The following is a 17,385-nucleotide window of genomic DNA, read 5'->3' on the forward strand; positions in this document are numbered from 1 at the left end:
AATATCAAAGTTTCCAGATGAATATTCCTTTATTGTCACTATACAAGTATAGCAATAATTTAAGCAGTCTTGCCTGGTGCAAAATTCAGCTATAATAACAGTAAGCAATGACAATATATATTTATAACAATATATTATAAAAAGGGTATTATACAACTTTACAATCTGTACAATCAATGCAGTCTGTACAATATGTACAGTCAGCCGAACATGGAGGTAGAATAGAGGGAAGCAAACATGTATGGGATTAGGTTTCAGTTGCAGAGGTTTAAACATAAAATAAACATTATAAATACGATGAGCGGTGTAATGTGCAAACGGTAGTATAAAGTCAACATTTACTGACTTTTATTTCACATTATTAGGTGGGTGTCATGCCGTGTTTAGCTCCCCCATGTCACTGGGATTGAAACTATTTTTAAATCTGTTGGTTCGTGATTGAGATGGATCTGAACCACCTTCCAGAAGGCAGCATCTTAAACATGTGGTGTGCGAGGATGTGTGGGGGGGTTCTTTCTGGATGTTGGCTGCTCTGCTGAAGCAATGAATGTCTTGTGGGTCTTTTTCAAAATGTACATCCTGCACAAGTCTCAAAAAAAAGGTCCAAAATACCTGGCTAGGGAAATTTTGAACCACATACACAAAGAAAGTGTAATTTCATGTTGAAGATGTTAAGAAATAGGTTCAAAACATGAGCAGTGAGATGAATGTTTTCTTTTTCTTACCACAATTTCATTTTTGTTTCATGTTCATAAATAAAACATGGGTTGTTTTACTAAGGTTGTGAATTGCCTTTATGTTGTGACTGATGTGAATCCCGTCCTACCTGTTGAACAGAAAGGGAAAATACAAACAGGTTTTTGATATTTATTCCTTTTCAGTAAAATGCATGACATAGTTTGTCCAATCTTTCCAGTAATTATAATTCTTACATGTTAGAAAATACAAAATACAATCAGCTTAAGTCTTAAAAATCAGTTAAGGGTAAGCTTAGAAACATAAGTGGTTTTTTGTTTGTTTTCACTTGGAAATGTCCAGGGCTTTGTACACGTGACTTGTGTTCAGACTTTGAATTGTATTTACATGGATGTGAGCGTGCAAACACACAGACACAGAGACACACACACACTCACTTACACAGGACCATCCAACCATGATGAAGACTTTACCTGACTTGGGTGAAAAGTGAGGAAAATAAAGGAGCAGTGGGGCGGGGAGGGCGAGCTGGCCGAAATGTCACTTGTTCAGTCAGACAGATTAGCAAACACAGTAAAGGTCCTGTGCCTTTTGGTTTTCCCTTGCCAGAAACCTGCTCATCACAGCTCCACGCTCCATTTCTCATGTTTACTCTGAGAGGAGTCGGGAGGAGGGATCACTGGCCAGCGGTGGGAGTTTACAGGCATCAAGGCTGTAGCGCCACCCGGGCCTCTCTTCACGACACCTGCAGATTTCTGCATGTGAAATCCCAAGAGATCACGAGGAGCTTGCACAGAAAACAAAGACAAATCATGCTTAAATTATTTTGTTTAAAAGATTGGGAGGATGAATATCTTTGAAAAAATAAAGGCAGACCGCAGCACAGATTGAAGTGACCTCGGATGAATGTCGACAGTCATGTCTGCACCATTTGGATGCCAATAGAATTTCAAATATAGATTATATAATATAAAAATTAAGAAGTACATATAATATATACCAACCACTGATTTGGCAGGTTAATTTGATAATTACAGATTAACAGCAATTATGGATTTTTTAAATGAGATGTGGGTATATAACTGCTCTTTTACACATACATTCAGTGTTTTTCTATTTGCTGAACTTCATCACATCTGGTCAGTGGCATTAATGCCACACAAGAAAAGATCAAAGATGGCAAGTCCTGGAGAAGAATAAAGCAAAACAAAACAAAAAATGGCACCATTATAATCTCACGCACCAAATGTCAATTGTTTTTCAAAATCAAACACTCTAGTGTCCTACAGTCCCCTTTAGCCATTAGTCTGATCTCAATTGTAACGCTAAGTATTACATAGTCATCGCTTGTATTTTGGATACAGTTTCAATTAGTTCAGTATTTCCAACAAAATAACATCACAGATAAAATATGTGCCAAAGAAACAGGTGGGGGAGCTGAAATGTAGCGTGACCCTGCAGGTACAGATGTGGAATCCTATCAGTGTGCCTAGAGGTCACCTTCAGCCTTCATGCAGGGCAGCTGAAATACATTCAGTCACTACATTTCTAGAAATGTCATGTTTGCAGAACAACAGTATTTGTCCGGTTTGACAGCAGATGCGTTCAGTTCTCAAGTGGCTTCAGAATATAAAAAGTGACTAACGAAACGTGGGGGATTTAAAAGCCCAATACATAAAATCCTCAAAAATTGTAGAAAGTGATTACTGCTGATGCTAACTTGTAGAGCTAGTTAGTGGATACAGACATGGTTTTAGAACAAGGCCTTTCAGTTTTGAGTGCACATATAAATAAGTTACATTCGGGCAAAGTAATGGGCTTTTGTAGCCTGTTATTGAAACTAATGGGACATGGGATAAAAACTCACTTCAGAATCTCTATATTCATATTCACTGCATTTTCATCTAAACAATCCATCAATGACAACATACACTCCGACAGTCGGCCCTCCTCCCTATCTGAGAGCAAAGGCCGAGGTGGAAAATTCAATACTGAAACATCACTGAATGCAGTCCGAGAAGCACGTTGGAAGATTCAGAGATGGGTTTATTCTGAGAAAGTGTCTTCGAGGCGTCAGCGTGTGCTGCTGAACTAGTCCTGTACAATCCCCTCTTTGCTTTGGTGCTTTGCGGGCGAGGCCAGGCTGTGCCGTGCCAGGCTTCAGGTGGGTGGGGGGTGGGGGATGGGGGCTCCTCAGGAGAGTTCAGATTTGCTGAGAGCGATGGCCAGCTCCAGGTCCTCTTGTTCCTGCTGGGTGAGCCTTGCCAGTCGCTCTTTTTCCTCCCGCTCGCTCTCGCGCTTTGCCCACTCTATCAGGTCTTCCTCTGTTGGATACTGCGTCATCAACACAGAAGAAAAACAAACACAAACAAACAAACATAACACACACGTACAAAATAGCACATATGCAATGAAAAAAAAAAGAAAGGAAAACAAACATGTACAGGAAGTTAATGCTGATTTGGGACTAAACAAATATCAAGATATTCAGAAGCCTTGTTTTGATTTTTACTTATATCAAATGATCTGCTGAGGTGCTGTTATCTGCTCACATGTTGAGGATTAAACACAAATAAATATCAATTATCCTGGGGGTCCTGCCCCTCTAGCCATTTTTTCAAAGAAATTCAAACTTGTCATTTTTCATTTTTGGACCTGGTGAATTTTTTGAGCAAAAAAAATAGCAAAACAAAGAAAATCAGAAAAGATAGTGACTCATTTGAAATACTTGCATTCAGCAACAGACAGAGGCAGAGGCAAGAGAGATTTGGGATACTGGTCAAATTTCAAGTAAAAAATTGACTGCAACCTCTCTGTGGTTTATCTTCTATAATGTTAACCTTAAATCTCTACAATTTGAATGTCTCTGCTGGCATCAAAGATTAAGTAACATAAAAAAAAAATATAGGCTAATATTAGTTCATATATCCAGTAACGTTACTTTAAAGAGAATTTAATATTCCAAATATTTGCCACTAACAAAGTTTGTTGGTTTGTTAAATTAACATTTTAACAGCGGATTTGTTTACATTTCTGTAACATTCTGTTAGTTAATTAGCGCCCTTTTTCCTCCAAGTGTGGGTTTGAACATCACACGGTTTGAAAAGCAGCTTGGGTCTGTAAAATAATTCCAAATAATGAAAATCAATTAAAAAGGAAAAAAATTGGACAAGTGAAAACACTGTCATCAATTCCTTGCTGGTTAAAATTTGCTAAAAGAAGCGGCGCTCTCGCCTGCAGGCACTGCAACCTCATCAGAACTTGGCAAAATAACAATCATTGAGAATAGTGTATCAATGTTAGGTCGATAATTTATAAAAAAAAAAAAAAAAAAAAAAAAAACGTGCTGGGCACCCTGAAATAAAGGTCATTTCAATCCGTGAACTGGGTCAAAGATGCCGATAAATCTGCACCCTTCAGGCGTGTGTCTTTACACATGTCACTGAGGCATGTGACCAGGATTGAAATCTGGTATGAAATGGGATAAAAGCGTGAGAGTCCAAGCCTCTAGTTGGAAATAAATGGGAGTCATGTGACAATGTCTAATGAAGGCGATGACAAAAAAGGACTGGGCTTTCACTGTCAGATGGCTGCTCAGTCCATTCAATTCAATGATCTCTATGAAGTACAGACAGAAGCATCAGCCGTTCCAGTGTGGAAACAAAGATGGCGGCATTCATGAACAGGTATTACGGCGCTGATAATTCTGGAGTGTAGAACTGCACAACATGCACCATGAGACATCAGCAGCATGCATTTATCACTGGCAAGTGGTTTATCACAATGAACGAATGAAAACAGACATTAATGAAGTACTTAGCTAAACACGCTTTTTATTGAAAACTTTACAAATTCTATAGTTGACTGAAAACTACTTATTTCAGATTGTAGTCTTATAATACAGCAACAACTTCCTAAGAACTTTCCTGTGATTGCCATGTAACTGGTTGTATATCAGTTACCCAAAGTCTGAATAATACATAAATATCAACTTGCCTTTCAACCTAGATTAAATAAATAATCTAGTTCTGCCAAACATAATTAGGCTGTTAGCTAACTATACAATTTTATAGATCCTGAAACTAGTCAGTCAGTCAGCTTGTGATAAATGAAGGAAAATGGTAAAGAAAGAAAGAAAAAAAAAAGCTCAGGTTCTAGTCTTTAAAAGCTCATGCAGTTGAAGACAGATATCATAGATGATTTAATGGATGCACATAGAAGCCAAAGATGATGCCCTTGATTCAACTCTTTATTTAACTTCTTAGACAGAGGTGTCCAGACACAGGGCCAGAGAGAGAGAGAGAGAGAGAGAGAGAGAGAGAGAGAGAGTAAGAGAGAGGGAAAATAGAGCAGATCTGGTTTCCCAGCACACAGCCGAGCAGACAAAGGCTGAGAATGGATGAACAGATGAACACAGGAAGGGATGAGAGGACAGGCGGCTGCATGGCGGATCAATAAAGAACATGGTAGGGGAATACAAACAACTTTGGCAGCAGGAGCAGCAGGATGAGTGAGGTGACAGCCAAGACAAGCAAACACAGAGTTAACGCGACCAGGTCTGGGTTCGGCGCGGACATTTGGGGAATAGTCGTGCGAAGTGAGGCGGACTGGAACCAGCACTCATATCTGGCCGGTAGTTCTTTATTTTACAGCATGACGCTTCGTTTCCGCGCAGTGTTACAACAGGAAGTCTTCACATGGGCTTAGTACTGCGATAAATTTGTTTGCTTTCATTTCTAGAGCTCGGCCGCACCAACACTAATGTGGTTTCTTATTTTGTTATATTTATTAAAGATGTTAGCTTTGTGACATCTGTGAAAATATTTCTGATTTGTCGAAGATAATACAGGAAATGTGCCCTTTGCTTCTTTCATTCAAAGAATCATCACCATCATTACTTGTGAGAGGAGAGACCATACGGGTAATTTCCTCCCTAATTTTTTTTTTATCTACATAATTCACCACAGTAAATATGGACAACTTCACCAAATCTATCAACAGATACATCCCTCATGAAGCAGCACCATGACTCAAGGGCTAGGTAACGTTGATAAATATCAAATATCCGTAAAACAGTAATACTGTGCCAAAGATTGCTTTAATATAGAAAGAGGAATAAACAATAGAATATACCCTGACAGGCACATTTGTCTGGTGAAAATCTGGTTTTCCGGTTTTAGACAACTGTTAAATTGACTGGTTACTTTGCTTATCCCCTTTTTCAATAAGGCAATATAAGCCACGGTTAAATTTAGCAGCTTACCTTTGAAATCATCCAAACACAAATGAACAAGAAATGAATATGAAGGACAGTGTCAGAAAATGATCCTTTCCTAATCAGTCTAATGAGTGATGCTACATCAGATTTTGTAAAATGCTCAAAAGTCAGAGGCATCTGACAAGCATTCGTAGAAAAGTGGAATATTGTACATGTCATTGTTTAAGGGCCAGGCTAAGTTTTATGTTTGTGTCTGCCAAATTGTTGTCAACACCTCACCTTAATGTCTGACGCAGGTTTTGAAAAACAGGCTTCTAAATATCGTGACACTCACTCATGCCCCAGATCGCCCAGCCAAAGTTTGCACTTCATTTATCGAGGTAAAGTTTTCGCAATGACAGCGACAGTCTGTGTCATAGTATTATCACTGCATCATTGACACTCAACCGGAGACATAATCAGAAAGTATTGAGGTACTTAAAATGTCTATCGAATAATATTCTTTATAACAACAATGAAGTCAGTTATGCACATGCACAAGATGCAATATGAGTTTGGTGAGTCGGGAAGCAGCCTCTCATCTCTCCATTCACTGCCAAACATAATCACGGGACTTGTGTCTGTATTTATACACACCTTGGAAGTAATAAATTAAAAGAAATAATGTGACAATTCTGGTACAATTCTTCATTAAGAAAGTCAGTGCAAATTCAAGTCTATACTAGGATTTGTATTATGTGCAATCACCTCAAAAATACCGAAAAGAAATCTTTACATTAATTCACCAGCAGCAGACACGACACAGGAACAACAAACTCAAATATTTTATATTCAAGCTCAAGAAAACGAAGTTATCAAACACAAAAATGACAAAAACCTGTGCCAATAAATAAGAGCAGATCTGGTTATCGCTTTAGGATGGCAGTGGATGGAGAAATGTTGACAGCTAGTCTGATCTGAGCAGTGGCATGAATAAGATGAGATTTATGGTAGGGAAAAAAAACAAAAACAAAAATTAAAAGTTGTTTCTAGTGAGAGTCAGGTGGAGGTGAGGGAGAGGGTGAGGAGGAGGTGCTCACTTTGTCAAAGGTGGCAAATCGGTCAGCTTCCTTTACGTGTTGGCGTGGAGGGGAGGAGGGGGCGAAAGGGTCAGCTACAGGATCCTTAGCAGGCAGGGATGAGGAGGATGAGGAGGATGAGGAGAACTCTCCTGGGGTCTGTTGGGGGAAGTGCCCTCGTCGATGGAAGGAGTCCGAGGACTCTGTTCGGGAGATGGAGGACCTCTTACCTGAACAGATGTGGGAAACGGGTGTAGGTGAACAGGAATCAACAGAGACGGTAGGAGGGAACAGAATTGAAGGACTCAAAGACATAGAGAGGAAGAATGCTAATAAGTGTTTAGACCAGATACTAAACACACCCTTTGACAGTGTGTGTGTGTGTGTGTGTGTGTGTGTGTGTGTGTTGCAGAACAGTGGTGATGTGATTCTCTACCATAGTAAGACCAATACTGACCTGGGGGCGGTGGAGGTGGTCTAGTTGGCGTACCAGTTTTTGGGGGCAGGGCAGGGGGAACCTCTGGGCTGGAGGACACGCTGTCATCCTTGAACAGGTTCTTATTGTTGCTATCAAACTGGTCCCCACTGCTTGACTGGATTGCATCAGTGATAGAAAAAAAAAATAGAACACAAGATGTAGTCATAAGAAAAAGATAATGTACATTCAGTATTCCATACAACAATTTCTGATTTGGCTCCATAAAAAGTTGTGAAAAGTGTGTAAAAAGGTTTTAAACTACTATTCCCGGCAGGTGACTTGATGAATATTTCGTTTTGTGTGATGTTTTGAGAAAAAGGATGAAGAAAAATTTGAGGGGTGACGCTTAAATTCTGGATCGTATGAAGACGCCCTTTCCTGAAACCTTTATTATTATGAAATCGACCACAAAAATGGAACCAGAATGCACATTTGCTTGTATAAAGAACTTCTGACTGAGGTAGTGCGGTGGTTGTGGATAATCTACAGTTTCCTCTGCAGAGAGCAGATACACTGAAACTGACAGTTTGTAATTGCCAATAACTCCTGATCCTGTGCAGGAAATAGTGGTGACTCTCTTCCTAGATTATGTGCCAGTGCTGCACTGGTTTCCTGCATGAGACCGCGAAACAGTCACTGGCAGTTCTTTTTCAGTCTATCCATGGTTTTATGGCAGATGGAGTGCGCTGTGATGCAACGCATTAAAAGCCTCGACTGCGGTGGTAGAAAATTATGTGTCATCCATATTTCACAGGTTTCACAGCCTTAATATTATTTCAATCTAGTGCACAACAAAATGAGGGGGGTGAGGTGGGAGCACTGCCTTATATGGAAATTACCTTTGATAAGGCACTGAAATCTGCAAAGCCCCCTCCAAATGATTCATTGCCAAACACCGCTGCAAATGGATCTAAAACAAGAGGATAAAGAAACTGAATACCTTCCCATCAATATAAACAGTTTTTCTGCTACAGTGTGGGAATGTACTCCCGCCCCAGCTACCCCCACTAGTCCCACCTGGGTCTGAGTTTGCGCTGACTGTAGTGCCGCCTGGAGCAAAGGGGTCATTGGTTGCTGCAGTGTCCTTCTGGAAACAGAAACAAGTACATTCAGCATACTGTAAAATCAATACTATATCCTGAATGATACTTCAAACAAGTAATGTACTGCATTGAGAATTCAACAGGTCTGGGTACTAGGAAGGTGTCTCATGTCTTATAGATCCATCCAAAGGAGACAGTGTAACAAAGTAAATTTACTGAGACTGTAGCTATACAAAAGAAAATGTGTTACTTTTTTCAGTATCGTCTTTTCTGGAAACGTATGGCTGAGCCAGTTCACGATAGTGTAAGGTTTCTTTGGGTATTGGCGACACCTACTGTTTAAACCTGTACTCCATAGAATGGACAACCTTCTCGCCCTACAAACTTGGGGGAGGAAGTGAGAGCAGCCGAACGTGGCATCTGTTTTCAAAAAGAGATGTCAAGGAAGCGTGTCCATGCTACGTTATGGGAATTGACTTTTTTCCTGACTATTCACAGCATCTTCATGTAAGCTCAGCTTGCACTGCTGATATGTTTATGCTTCGTAAGTCATTGTCACAATAACTGTGGTTTTCTAATTTAAGCTAACTTTTTTTTATTCCTCCAAACAGTTAACTCCTAAAGTGAAAGTGCTTTCGAGCACAGGAAACAAATACTGAAGACAAATACTTCAGATCCAACTTCAGCCACAGTACAGCTCATCGGTACCAGGGGAAAGCCTTGAGGAGAATTTCTAATGAAAACCATGGCCGTTCAGAGAAGTGAGCTGTGAGGTTTGCCTGTGCTCCTGCGCACACCTCCTTCAAAGACTCTATTATCTAATTCCATGTGAAAGATCTGACTGCTCATCGCCTGATTTTCGTATCGAGACACAACCTTAATGCCTTTAGACATTGCACTTTTTGAAGAAGGTATCATCATCTTTGGAATACCAGACGAAACTGAACCTAATTTAAAATTTTCCCTTTCAGCAAAAGTCAAACTAACATGTTGAGAAAACAAACAGACAACAGTTTAAGCACTGCAGTTCAGTGGGAAAATAAAAACTTGTTTCATAGCTTAGGTTGCATAATGTTGTATGTTGTTTAAGTGACTATAATATGGTTTCAAAGAAATCAAAATTGAGCAGTAACTATGAGGAAACGTGTGGAGACACAGATGACAATGCAAGATGAAAGTTAAGAATTGCAAAGATTAAAAGCTAAAAGGGAAGCATACACTGCAAAATAACCATAACTTGTTATTATTGCCAACTAATATATCTGCCAAAGTCAATACTGAAATATGTGCAGGCGAAGCCATTGAGAATGACGGCTATGACTAATGAGGGTTCGAGAGTAAATTGTCATAGTGTGTTGAGTGAGAACAATCCTCTCCCCATAGCTAGGACTTGAGGAGGATTAATAACAATACAAGTGACATCATGATAGTATCACTACCCATAGGCAAACGGGGATGGGTTGTAAAACTGAAAATGCTTATGCCTTTCAGAACAGTCAAACATGTTTTAGAGCAGCCTTACTTACCAATGCCAAACCAGCATTTGATGGGGAATTAAAGGGATCTGCGCCTGCATACTGAGAACCAAATGGATCTTCCTCAGCAATGGTATCATTCTTCCCTTTGAATGGGTCCGAATCAGCCACACTGTTCCCTTCGTTGCTGAATGGATCCTTGGCTGCTACAGCTGTGTCTGTGGGTTGGGATGCGAAGGGATCTTGATCTGCTGCTGGTGCAGCTGCAGGATCATTGCGCTTGGGTGCAAACAGGTCGGGCTCTGGCACGCCAGCAGTGGTACAAAATGGGTCAGTTGAAGCAGAGAAAAGGTCATTTGAAGAAAATTGGGCAGCGGAGGTTTGCGTGAAGAAAGAGTCAGCAGCAAAGGGGTCTGTCCCCTTGAATGGATCCCCTCCAAATGGATCTGATTTATAACCACAGGAACACAAACAACGAGGTCTTTATTAGACTTTTCATGAATAAGCAACACCTTCTTAAGTTATAATAATAATAATAATAATAATAATAATAATAATAATAATAGTAACAACAATCAGAATACTTTATGGATCCCCAAGGGGGGAATTGCTTTGTTGCAGCTGGTCCCGCTCACAGGGTACAGATGAGAAATATAAGCATTTATGTGAAAAGAACAATGATGAAATTATAATTGTAATATGATATAATTATAATTTAATCTATAATAATACAGTTAGTCATAAACCACTTTATATCAAGTGTTATATAAGTGTTGTATAAACATGAAGAAATAATCATTAGATACATAAATTAGAAAAAATTAATTGCCTTGTATCTGTCTTTTCTTTTCTTGCATTTTTGACTGTAAAAAAGGAGGAACTCACCAGCAGCATCCACTTTTCCAAACGGATCCTCTCTGAACGGGTCATCTTCAGGGGGAAGGAAAAAAAAAAAACAGCAGTCATCATTGGACGTGTGCTGTTGCCAAGAATCTGCTTTTTTCCAGGCAAAGTAAATCAAAGCATATTTTCTTCAGGACACCTAGTTTATTTGAAGGGACTCACGGTCAGTGAATGGGTCTGAATGGAAGAAGTCCATATCTGGCAGAGCGGGGGGATTGGTCTGGGGAGGCATGGAGTGAGGACCTGTTTGGTTGGGTAATGTTGTGGGAGGGGGCTCTGGGGACTCTGCAGGCTGCTGTGTGCTCTGTGGTTCTGGAGATGCAACCTGTCAGACAGACACATGGCTCTAGCTCAAGGAGAACAATAACAGTAGGTCAAAGCATGCATCCCTGGGTTTGCTTCAAACAATGCAAAGAGAGAAACCTTGATGTATTTCCAAAGTATTTAAAGCAGACAAAATAATCTTTGCTATTAAAAGCCAGTCTGTGTTGTGGAAACGACCTTGGTACATTTCAAGATCCATCGCAAATAGCTAGCATTGTGGTGGGAGTGATGCTGCACAAAACAAACAAAGGTCTGAGCGGTTAAACTTCCTGAATGTCTGTGATTTTTTTCGCCTTATTGGCAGAGCAGGGGAAAGTTGAAATTATTACTTTCTGACAAATATATACCTTCAGAGGACTTTCTTTCGGCAATTCTTCTCCATCATCTATGACTTCTGAAGGGGCATCAGGGACGGGACTACTGTGTCCCTGGAAACAGGTGGGGAAGAAGTAAAGCTTATTGTGGCTTAAAAAATTATCAGAGATTTTATACATTACATATTGTGTTTGGTATAACCAAATACAAAATTAAAGACTTAACCATGTGTGACTAGAATTACTTTGTGACCTTGAGTAACAGATAGCTATCAATCAGGTTGTTAATCCTGTATAAATATGCTGTAGAAAAAAAACAACCTCAATCAAACAGGCCACATAATCATTTTAGCCCTTTGGGAATCTGCATCTCTGAATTGAACTGTGAATGAAGCAGCCAGCCTTAGTCTGCATTTGACTAAGTGGATAGTTTTCAAATAACTACAATCATATTGGGTCCTGGAAAAATAATTGAGACATTTGAGAAAATTAGGCTAAAGTATGATCATTTTGCAAGTTGAGGCAACTTTAAATCATTCTATTTTCTATAGTTATACAGATTTTACCTTTACAGTGTTCTCTTGCGGCTTGACATGTGTTGACAGATTATTGTACTTCTCAGAGTATGCTATACTTGTATAGAGATCATCCAAGGCATCAGGTTTGAGTTTTTCTTCCTCTAGTGTCTTTGGACTTCCCTCCTCCTTCTCCTCCACCTCTTCTCTCTCATTCACTTCTTCTGTCTCCTTTTGTTCTGAATGTTCTATCTGAGTGTTGCAAGCAGCAGCTGGTTCTTGCTCCTTCAGCTCTTTCGGCAGGTCTTCCTGGAAGAGGTCTTGTTGGAAAGGTTCTCCTTGGTGCATCTCTGCAGCTGGGCCTGCTGTTCCGTTGACCATGACAGGAGAGCCATCTTCCAGGGCTCTCTTCCAGCTAAGCTGGGCAGTCACTGACCTCTCCTCTACTTGGAGGTCATTCACTTTCTGTTGAACCTAGTTGAGAGAACAAGATAGAGAGAGAGAAAGAGAGAGAGAGAGAGGGAGAGACATACAAAGATTAAATGTTGCACTGGTTTTGAAAAGATCTAAAATAGATCCAAACACAGCTCCAACAAGCTGGTTAGAAGTGTATCTAGAATGAACATGGACCTGTGCAACTTGCGTGAAGGAGTCCCACACCGACTCTTGTAGAGGTGCCAGTTGTTCCTGGGCAGCTTGGACCTTCTCTTTTAGCATCCTGCTCTCCTCCTGCAAAACTAGGAGCTCCTCCCGAGCCTGGACCAGTTCCTCCTCATACTGACTTATCCTCTGCTCCTGTTCCTCGTGTTCGGACTGCAGAGATGAAATCTAAGAAAGACAGGACAAGCACAAATAAAGGTCGATATCAATGACAGTCGGCAGACTGAAATGTTTTCATTAGATTTATGTATTGATGAGATTTATTTCTGTAATCCATTGTAGTTCACATTGTAGCCTGGAATTACTGAAATCAGTTAAGTGAAAAGAAAATCCAAGCAGACGCACCAGTTGGGTCTCTTGGCTGGTCTGCTGGCGGATGTGGGTAAGCTGCTTCTCCAGGGAGCCCTGTTGTTGGTCCAACTCCTCCAATGCCTCCTGGATCTTCTGACGTTGAGCCTGGAGCCGCTGGAGGTCCTCACTTTCTCTTGCCACCTCATCCTGTAGGTCCTTGAAGCAAAATATTGTATAATATTAGTGGAGTAACAATACAGTTCACTCGAGTTGGTTCGATACACTGAGAATAAATCATGATAAATTTGGTCTTTCTCAAGTGAGAACATGAAAACCATTTCTTTGCTCCAACAGATTCCTGTTATCTATTCAATTAAACACTTTATGCAACAAATACCTTCTGTGGTCTTATACATTATACATTCTGAAGGGAGCAGAGTTTAACTGATTTGATTCTGCAAACACTGTTTCACCTTCACATATTTTATAATGAAATTAATATACTGACATGAATTTCTTGCAAGAAGGCAAGAAGAAAAAGAGCTCTTCAATTACCCAAGGACATATGCCAGATATCAACAAAAGGGGAAAAAAAAAGTTTATTCATGGTCAGTGAATAATACAGGCAAATGGAACACAACCCGATGCCCGTCATACAATTTGGTTATTCATTTGTCTCTCTTGTATGTGCTAGAATAATGGCTAATGATATATATATATGTATATATATATTTGAAAAGTGAGCTGAAGCTCTGCAATTTCATATGAAAAGCTGAATTTAAAATTTTATTCCATAGGTCTAAAATGGACAACTTCCCTATAATTTCAAGCTCCCCAATCACTGCAAATTTCTCCTGCCCCAAAATGTAACCCCAAGCATGATAAGAGATTTGAACCCAATATTGTTACAGATATAGATAAAGATAAAAATGAGGCAGACAATTTAATTCATTTGAACCCAGACTAAAACGAAGAGTTTTCTGGCACCCAGTCTCACCATTTTGATAAAAACATTGTACAGTGATTGCTCAGATTCAAGCCAACACCATGCCGCCATTTCCTGAGCTGCAGAAATATGCTCTGATGCAATTACTCTAGCAGTGCTGACAGTGTACACAGTACAGTGAGATCACACTCTGCTGGACAAACTATGTGATGACAATGTAAGTGCAGTTACATCCGCACAAAAGAACCATGAACCTTTAGTTATAGGAATAGCTCTTCAAACATCTTTGAAGTTCTAATGGGCCATATGCCACTTACTTCTAAGAGTATTCAAGTCAGCCCAGTTTACAACAGAAAAACAATATAAGTTACGGTACTACTCCTGCAATTTGTACCTCAAATTTTCAGAGGTCAATGTATAACATACAAATTTCAGGACGATTTTCATTTGCCCTGCTTTTTAAGTCATTTGACTAATAAACCCATTATAATTCAAAACACCAGATCAGAAGCCTAACCTAGAAATACCTCATTACTTTGAAATAATATTTTATGTTCTTTGTTGATGTTTTCAGAGCTAGAAAGTTGTTACAGTGCTTATGAAAGACTTGAATCCTTGTGTAAGGACTGAACTGGTCAGGACACTGCAAACAATGACACAAAAGATCGTGACTCCTCGGGCAAATAGAAATGTACTGGCTCCTGAGCTTTTGCTTGGTCTAAATCGTGGTTGTTCCTGAACTACATGCAATCACTGGTCCCTGTGGCGAAAACACATTGAGTTCCTCAAAAAGGATCCTTCTTCTTGTGGTTGAAATTAAAACAAAAAAAAAGTGTCCAAACATTTTTGATAAACAGGGATAAAGTTATTGCAACACCCACCAAAAAATTATTTTTTCATTTTATATGCATTGCTCTCTATGTTTTGGGGATGCAACTAAACAGTACAGCAAGGAATGGATATGTGACGGTGAATCATCATTGCTGCCTACACTCGTCTTTCACTGCACAGAAATACCCAAGAAAAATCAAGTAGCCCTTTAAGCCGACAGCTCTCAAAATAGTGCTTCTCAGACCCAGCAGACACACCCACACAAGGACAACAGCATCTCAGTGTCTACTGCATTTTTGAAAGACTGCTATTTACAAACATTATCGATCACTTATTTCTGTATATCCATTACACCTAAGGTGGCTGTTACAGCACTAACAACAGTTTCTTCCAGTTACATCTGGTCTGGTTCATTGTAAATAAAGAGCAAACAACAGATAATATGGAGTGTGTGTACACACACACACACACACACACACACATACACACACACACACACACACATGGAAAAATAAAGCTAAAGCCTATAAATAAAGCCTATTTTTCCATAATATCTGCATCACTAGTGCTATAAAATGACACCTTTTCTTTGCGGGTTTTACCACAGGGAACGAGGATGCAATCATGTGAAACTTTACCTGTACTTCGCCGGTGCGCTCCCTGATGGTCTCCTCTTTCTCCTTGATCTCCTCTTCCACAGTGCTCTTCTCCCTGGGGGTCCAGCAGAACACATAGGAGCATTTAGCCACTGAGGATAGAGAGGGTACACCTGCAACTCCAAAGCCCCCTGGCCACAGCCAGCTCCACTCTGAGTCTCCATGACCCTGCGCTGGAGCCAAGACAGCCTTCTCTCCTTGACCGACCATGACTCTGTCTTGAAACCAGAACTACACAGTGCAATGTGTGGAATTCGAAAAGAGAACTGGTTAAGTGTGTGTGAGTCTGTGGGTTATCAAGGCTGTGGATACGCAGTTCTCTAAGCTTCTTGAATGCAGGAGAAAGTGAACATGTGCTTGCTCAGTGAAATATGTGGGAGATGAGAAGCAGATGGCTTGCTTGGGATGGGGAGGCAGGAGAGAGAGAGAGAGAGAGAGACTAGTGATTAAGAGGAAACGTACAACATCAATCAGAATTTGATGCCTTTATGCTCAGTCTGGTGGGCTCTAATGATTTAGACAACTGAAAATCTTTATTTTTTTACTTCTTCCAAATATAATAATACATCAGATGTTTCAATTACTTTAAAATGTGTGCTGGTCCAGTCATAGATGTAATACAACAAAACTGCAGGAGGTTTAGCATCCAAGTTCATAAATCCTTAAGTAATCATTGCTGATATAAATAGTGCAAAAATACAGCACATGCATTCTTTGACGATCAATCTTGGTATTTCAAAGAACTGAATGGTGTGTAATGAGATTGACCACTATATGAAGAATAGATAACCATTATATTGAATACTAGTTATCATTCATATCTTTTGCGTCTTAATTTTTGCCCAGTCTGTTTTATAGAAAATATTTATTTTTACTGCTCTTCATTTTCAATGTATTTTGTTAAACAAAAAGTTTAATTTTTTTCAACTGATTGTTGGCAGTAAGATTTGGCCACAGAAAACTTGAATACTGGCTTTTCTCATATGATTAAAGAACCAATTCCATTCTCATTTTTTTCCAGAAACTATTCCCTTAATTTCTCTCTACCTATTTAGATTATTTTTGTATTTTATAATATATTTGGCTGTCTTTTTTTAATTTAAATAAACTATATAATCTTTTAAAGACTAAAATATTGAAAAACTCACAATTCACATCTCGAACAGTGATTAATCTCAATGTTTAGAAACATGAAATCCAATGTGTTAAAGCCTTATGATATTCTTTATAAATGATCAATGCGTTTTAGTTTCTCTCTATGCTGAAAACAGCATACGTAGAAGCTATAATTTGATATAAATAGAATTACTTCTACAAATAGAAGAAAAAACATTTAAGTTGTCAAAATGTAGATTCAAATGTGAAACACAACACTCTTTCCATTCCTTTTCTGAATATCCAAACTGAATATATCAGACACAATATTTGCTCATCACACTTCCAAAATAACTGTGAAACCTTCTAGGGCCGTACTACTTTTAGAACACCAGTCTCCTCTCATATCAAAACACGTATCATATCAAAATGCCCTCGACAGCACAGTACCCTCTACCAGCTGAGCTGCATCGACTATTTTTCACCATCCTCCTCATCTTGAACAGATGGCTGCCGCCCTGTTCTGACACAGTCACACATCATCTTGTCAGGCTCTCCCTCCTGTTCAGCTGCAGCCTTCCTAGAACTGATGTCTCACTTTTTATCAGAGCTGCAATCTTTTGTTCTGTTTCTCTATGAGGGGTTGAATTTAGAGGCCACTTCCGCATGCTAAGCTTTAATGAAAAGGGAAAATGACATTTTACTTATGTGATCTAATAATAAATCTATCCATTAGCCTTGAACTACTACTCAGAACTACAATATATATATATATATATATATATACACACACACACACACACATATATATATATACATATATATATATATATATACATATATATATATATGTATATATACATATATATATATATAGGACTG

General features: G+C 39.3%; 1 protein-coding gene across 2 annotated transcripts in view; it reads right to left on the minus strand.

Annotated features, from left to right (window-relative positions):
• Positions 1-857: 857 nt before the first annotated feature.
• The window catches only part of eps15 (epidermal growth factor receptor pathway substrate 15), a 28,685-nt gene continuing 12,157 nt past the window's right edge, over positions 858-17,385 (minus strand). For both annotated transcript variants that reach the window (XM_086161377.1, XM_086161378.1), the window contains exons 13-25: positions 15,391-15,463; positions 13,030-13,191; positions 12,655-12,852; positions 12,076-12,498; positions 11,543-11,623; positions 11,034-11,196; positions 10,854-10,898; positions 10,020-10,414; positions 8,468-8,537; positions 8,290-8,360; positions 7,430-7,565; positions 6,994-7,202; positions 858-3,030 (exon numbers count right to left, since the gene is read on the minus strand). In XM_086161377.1, the coding sequence (XP_086017503.1) occupies positions 2,890-3,030; positions 6,994-7,202; positions 7,430-7,565; positions 8,290-8,360; positions 8,468-8,537; positions 10,020-10,414; positions 10,854-10,898; positions 11,034-11,196; positions 11,543-11,623; positions 12,076-12,498; positions 12,655-12,852; positions 13,030-13,191; positions 15,391-15,463 (2,167 nt within the window). In that variant the 3' untranslated portion in view covers positions 858-2,889. The remainder of the gene's footprint in view (positions 3,031-6,993; positions 7,203-7,429; positions 7,566-8,289; positions 8,361-8,467; positions 8,538-10,019; positions 10,415-10,853; positions 10,899-11,033; positions 11,197-11,542; positions 11,624-12,075; positions 12,499-12,654; positions 12,853-13,029; positions 13,192-15,390; positions 15,464-17,385) is intronic.

Source organism: Fistularia commersonii, chromosome 16, assembly GCF_037954325.1.
Source record: "Fistularia commersonii isolate RoL2024-O1a breed Wild chromosome 16, RoL_Fcom_v1.0, whole genome shotgun sequence".
Classification (NCBI taxonomy): domain Eukaryota; kingdom Metazoa; phylum Chordata; class Actinopteri; order Syngnathiformes; family Fistulariidae; genus Fistularia; species Fistularia commersonii.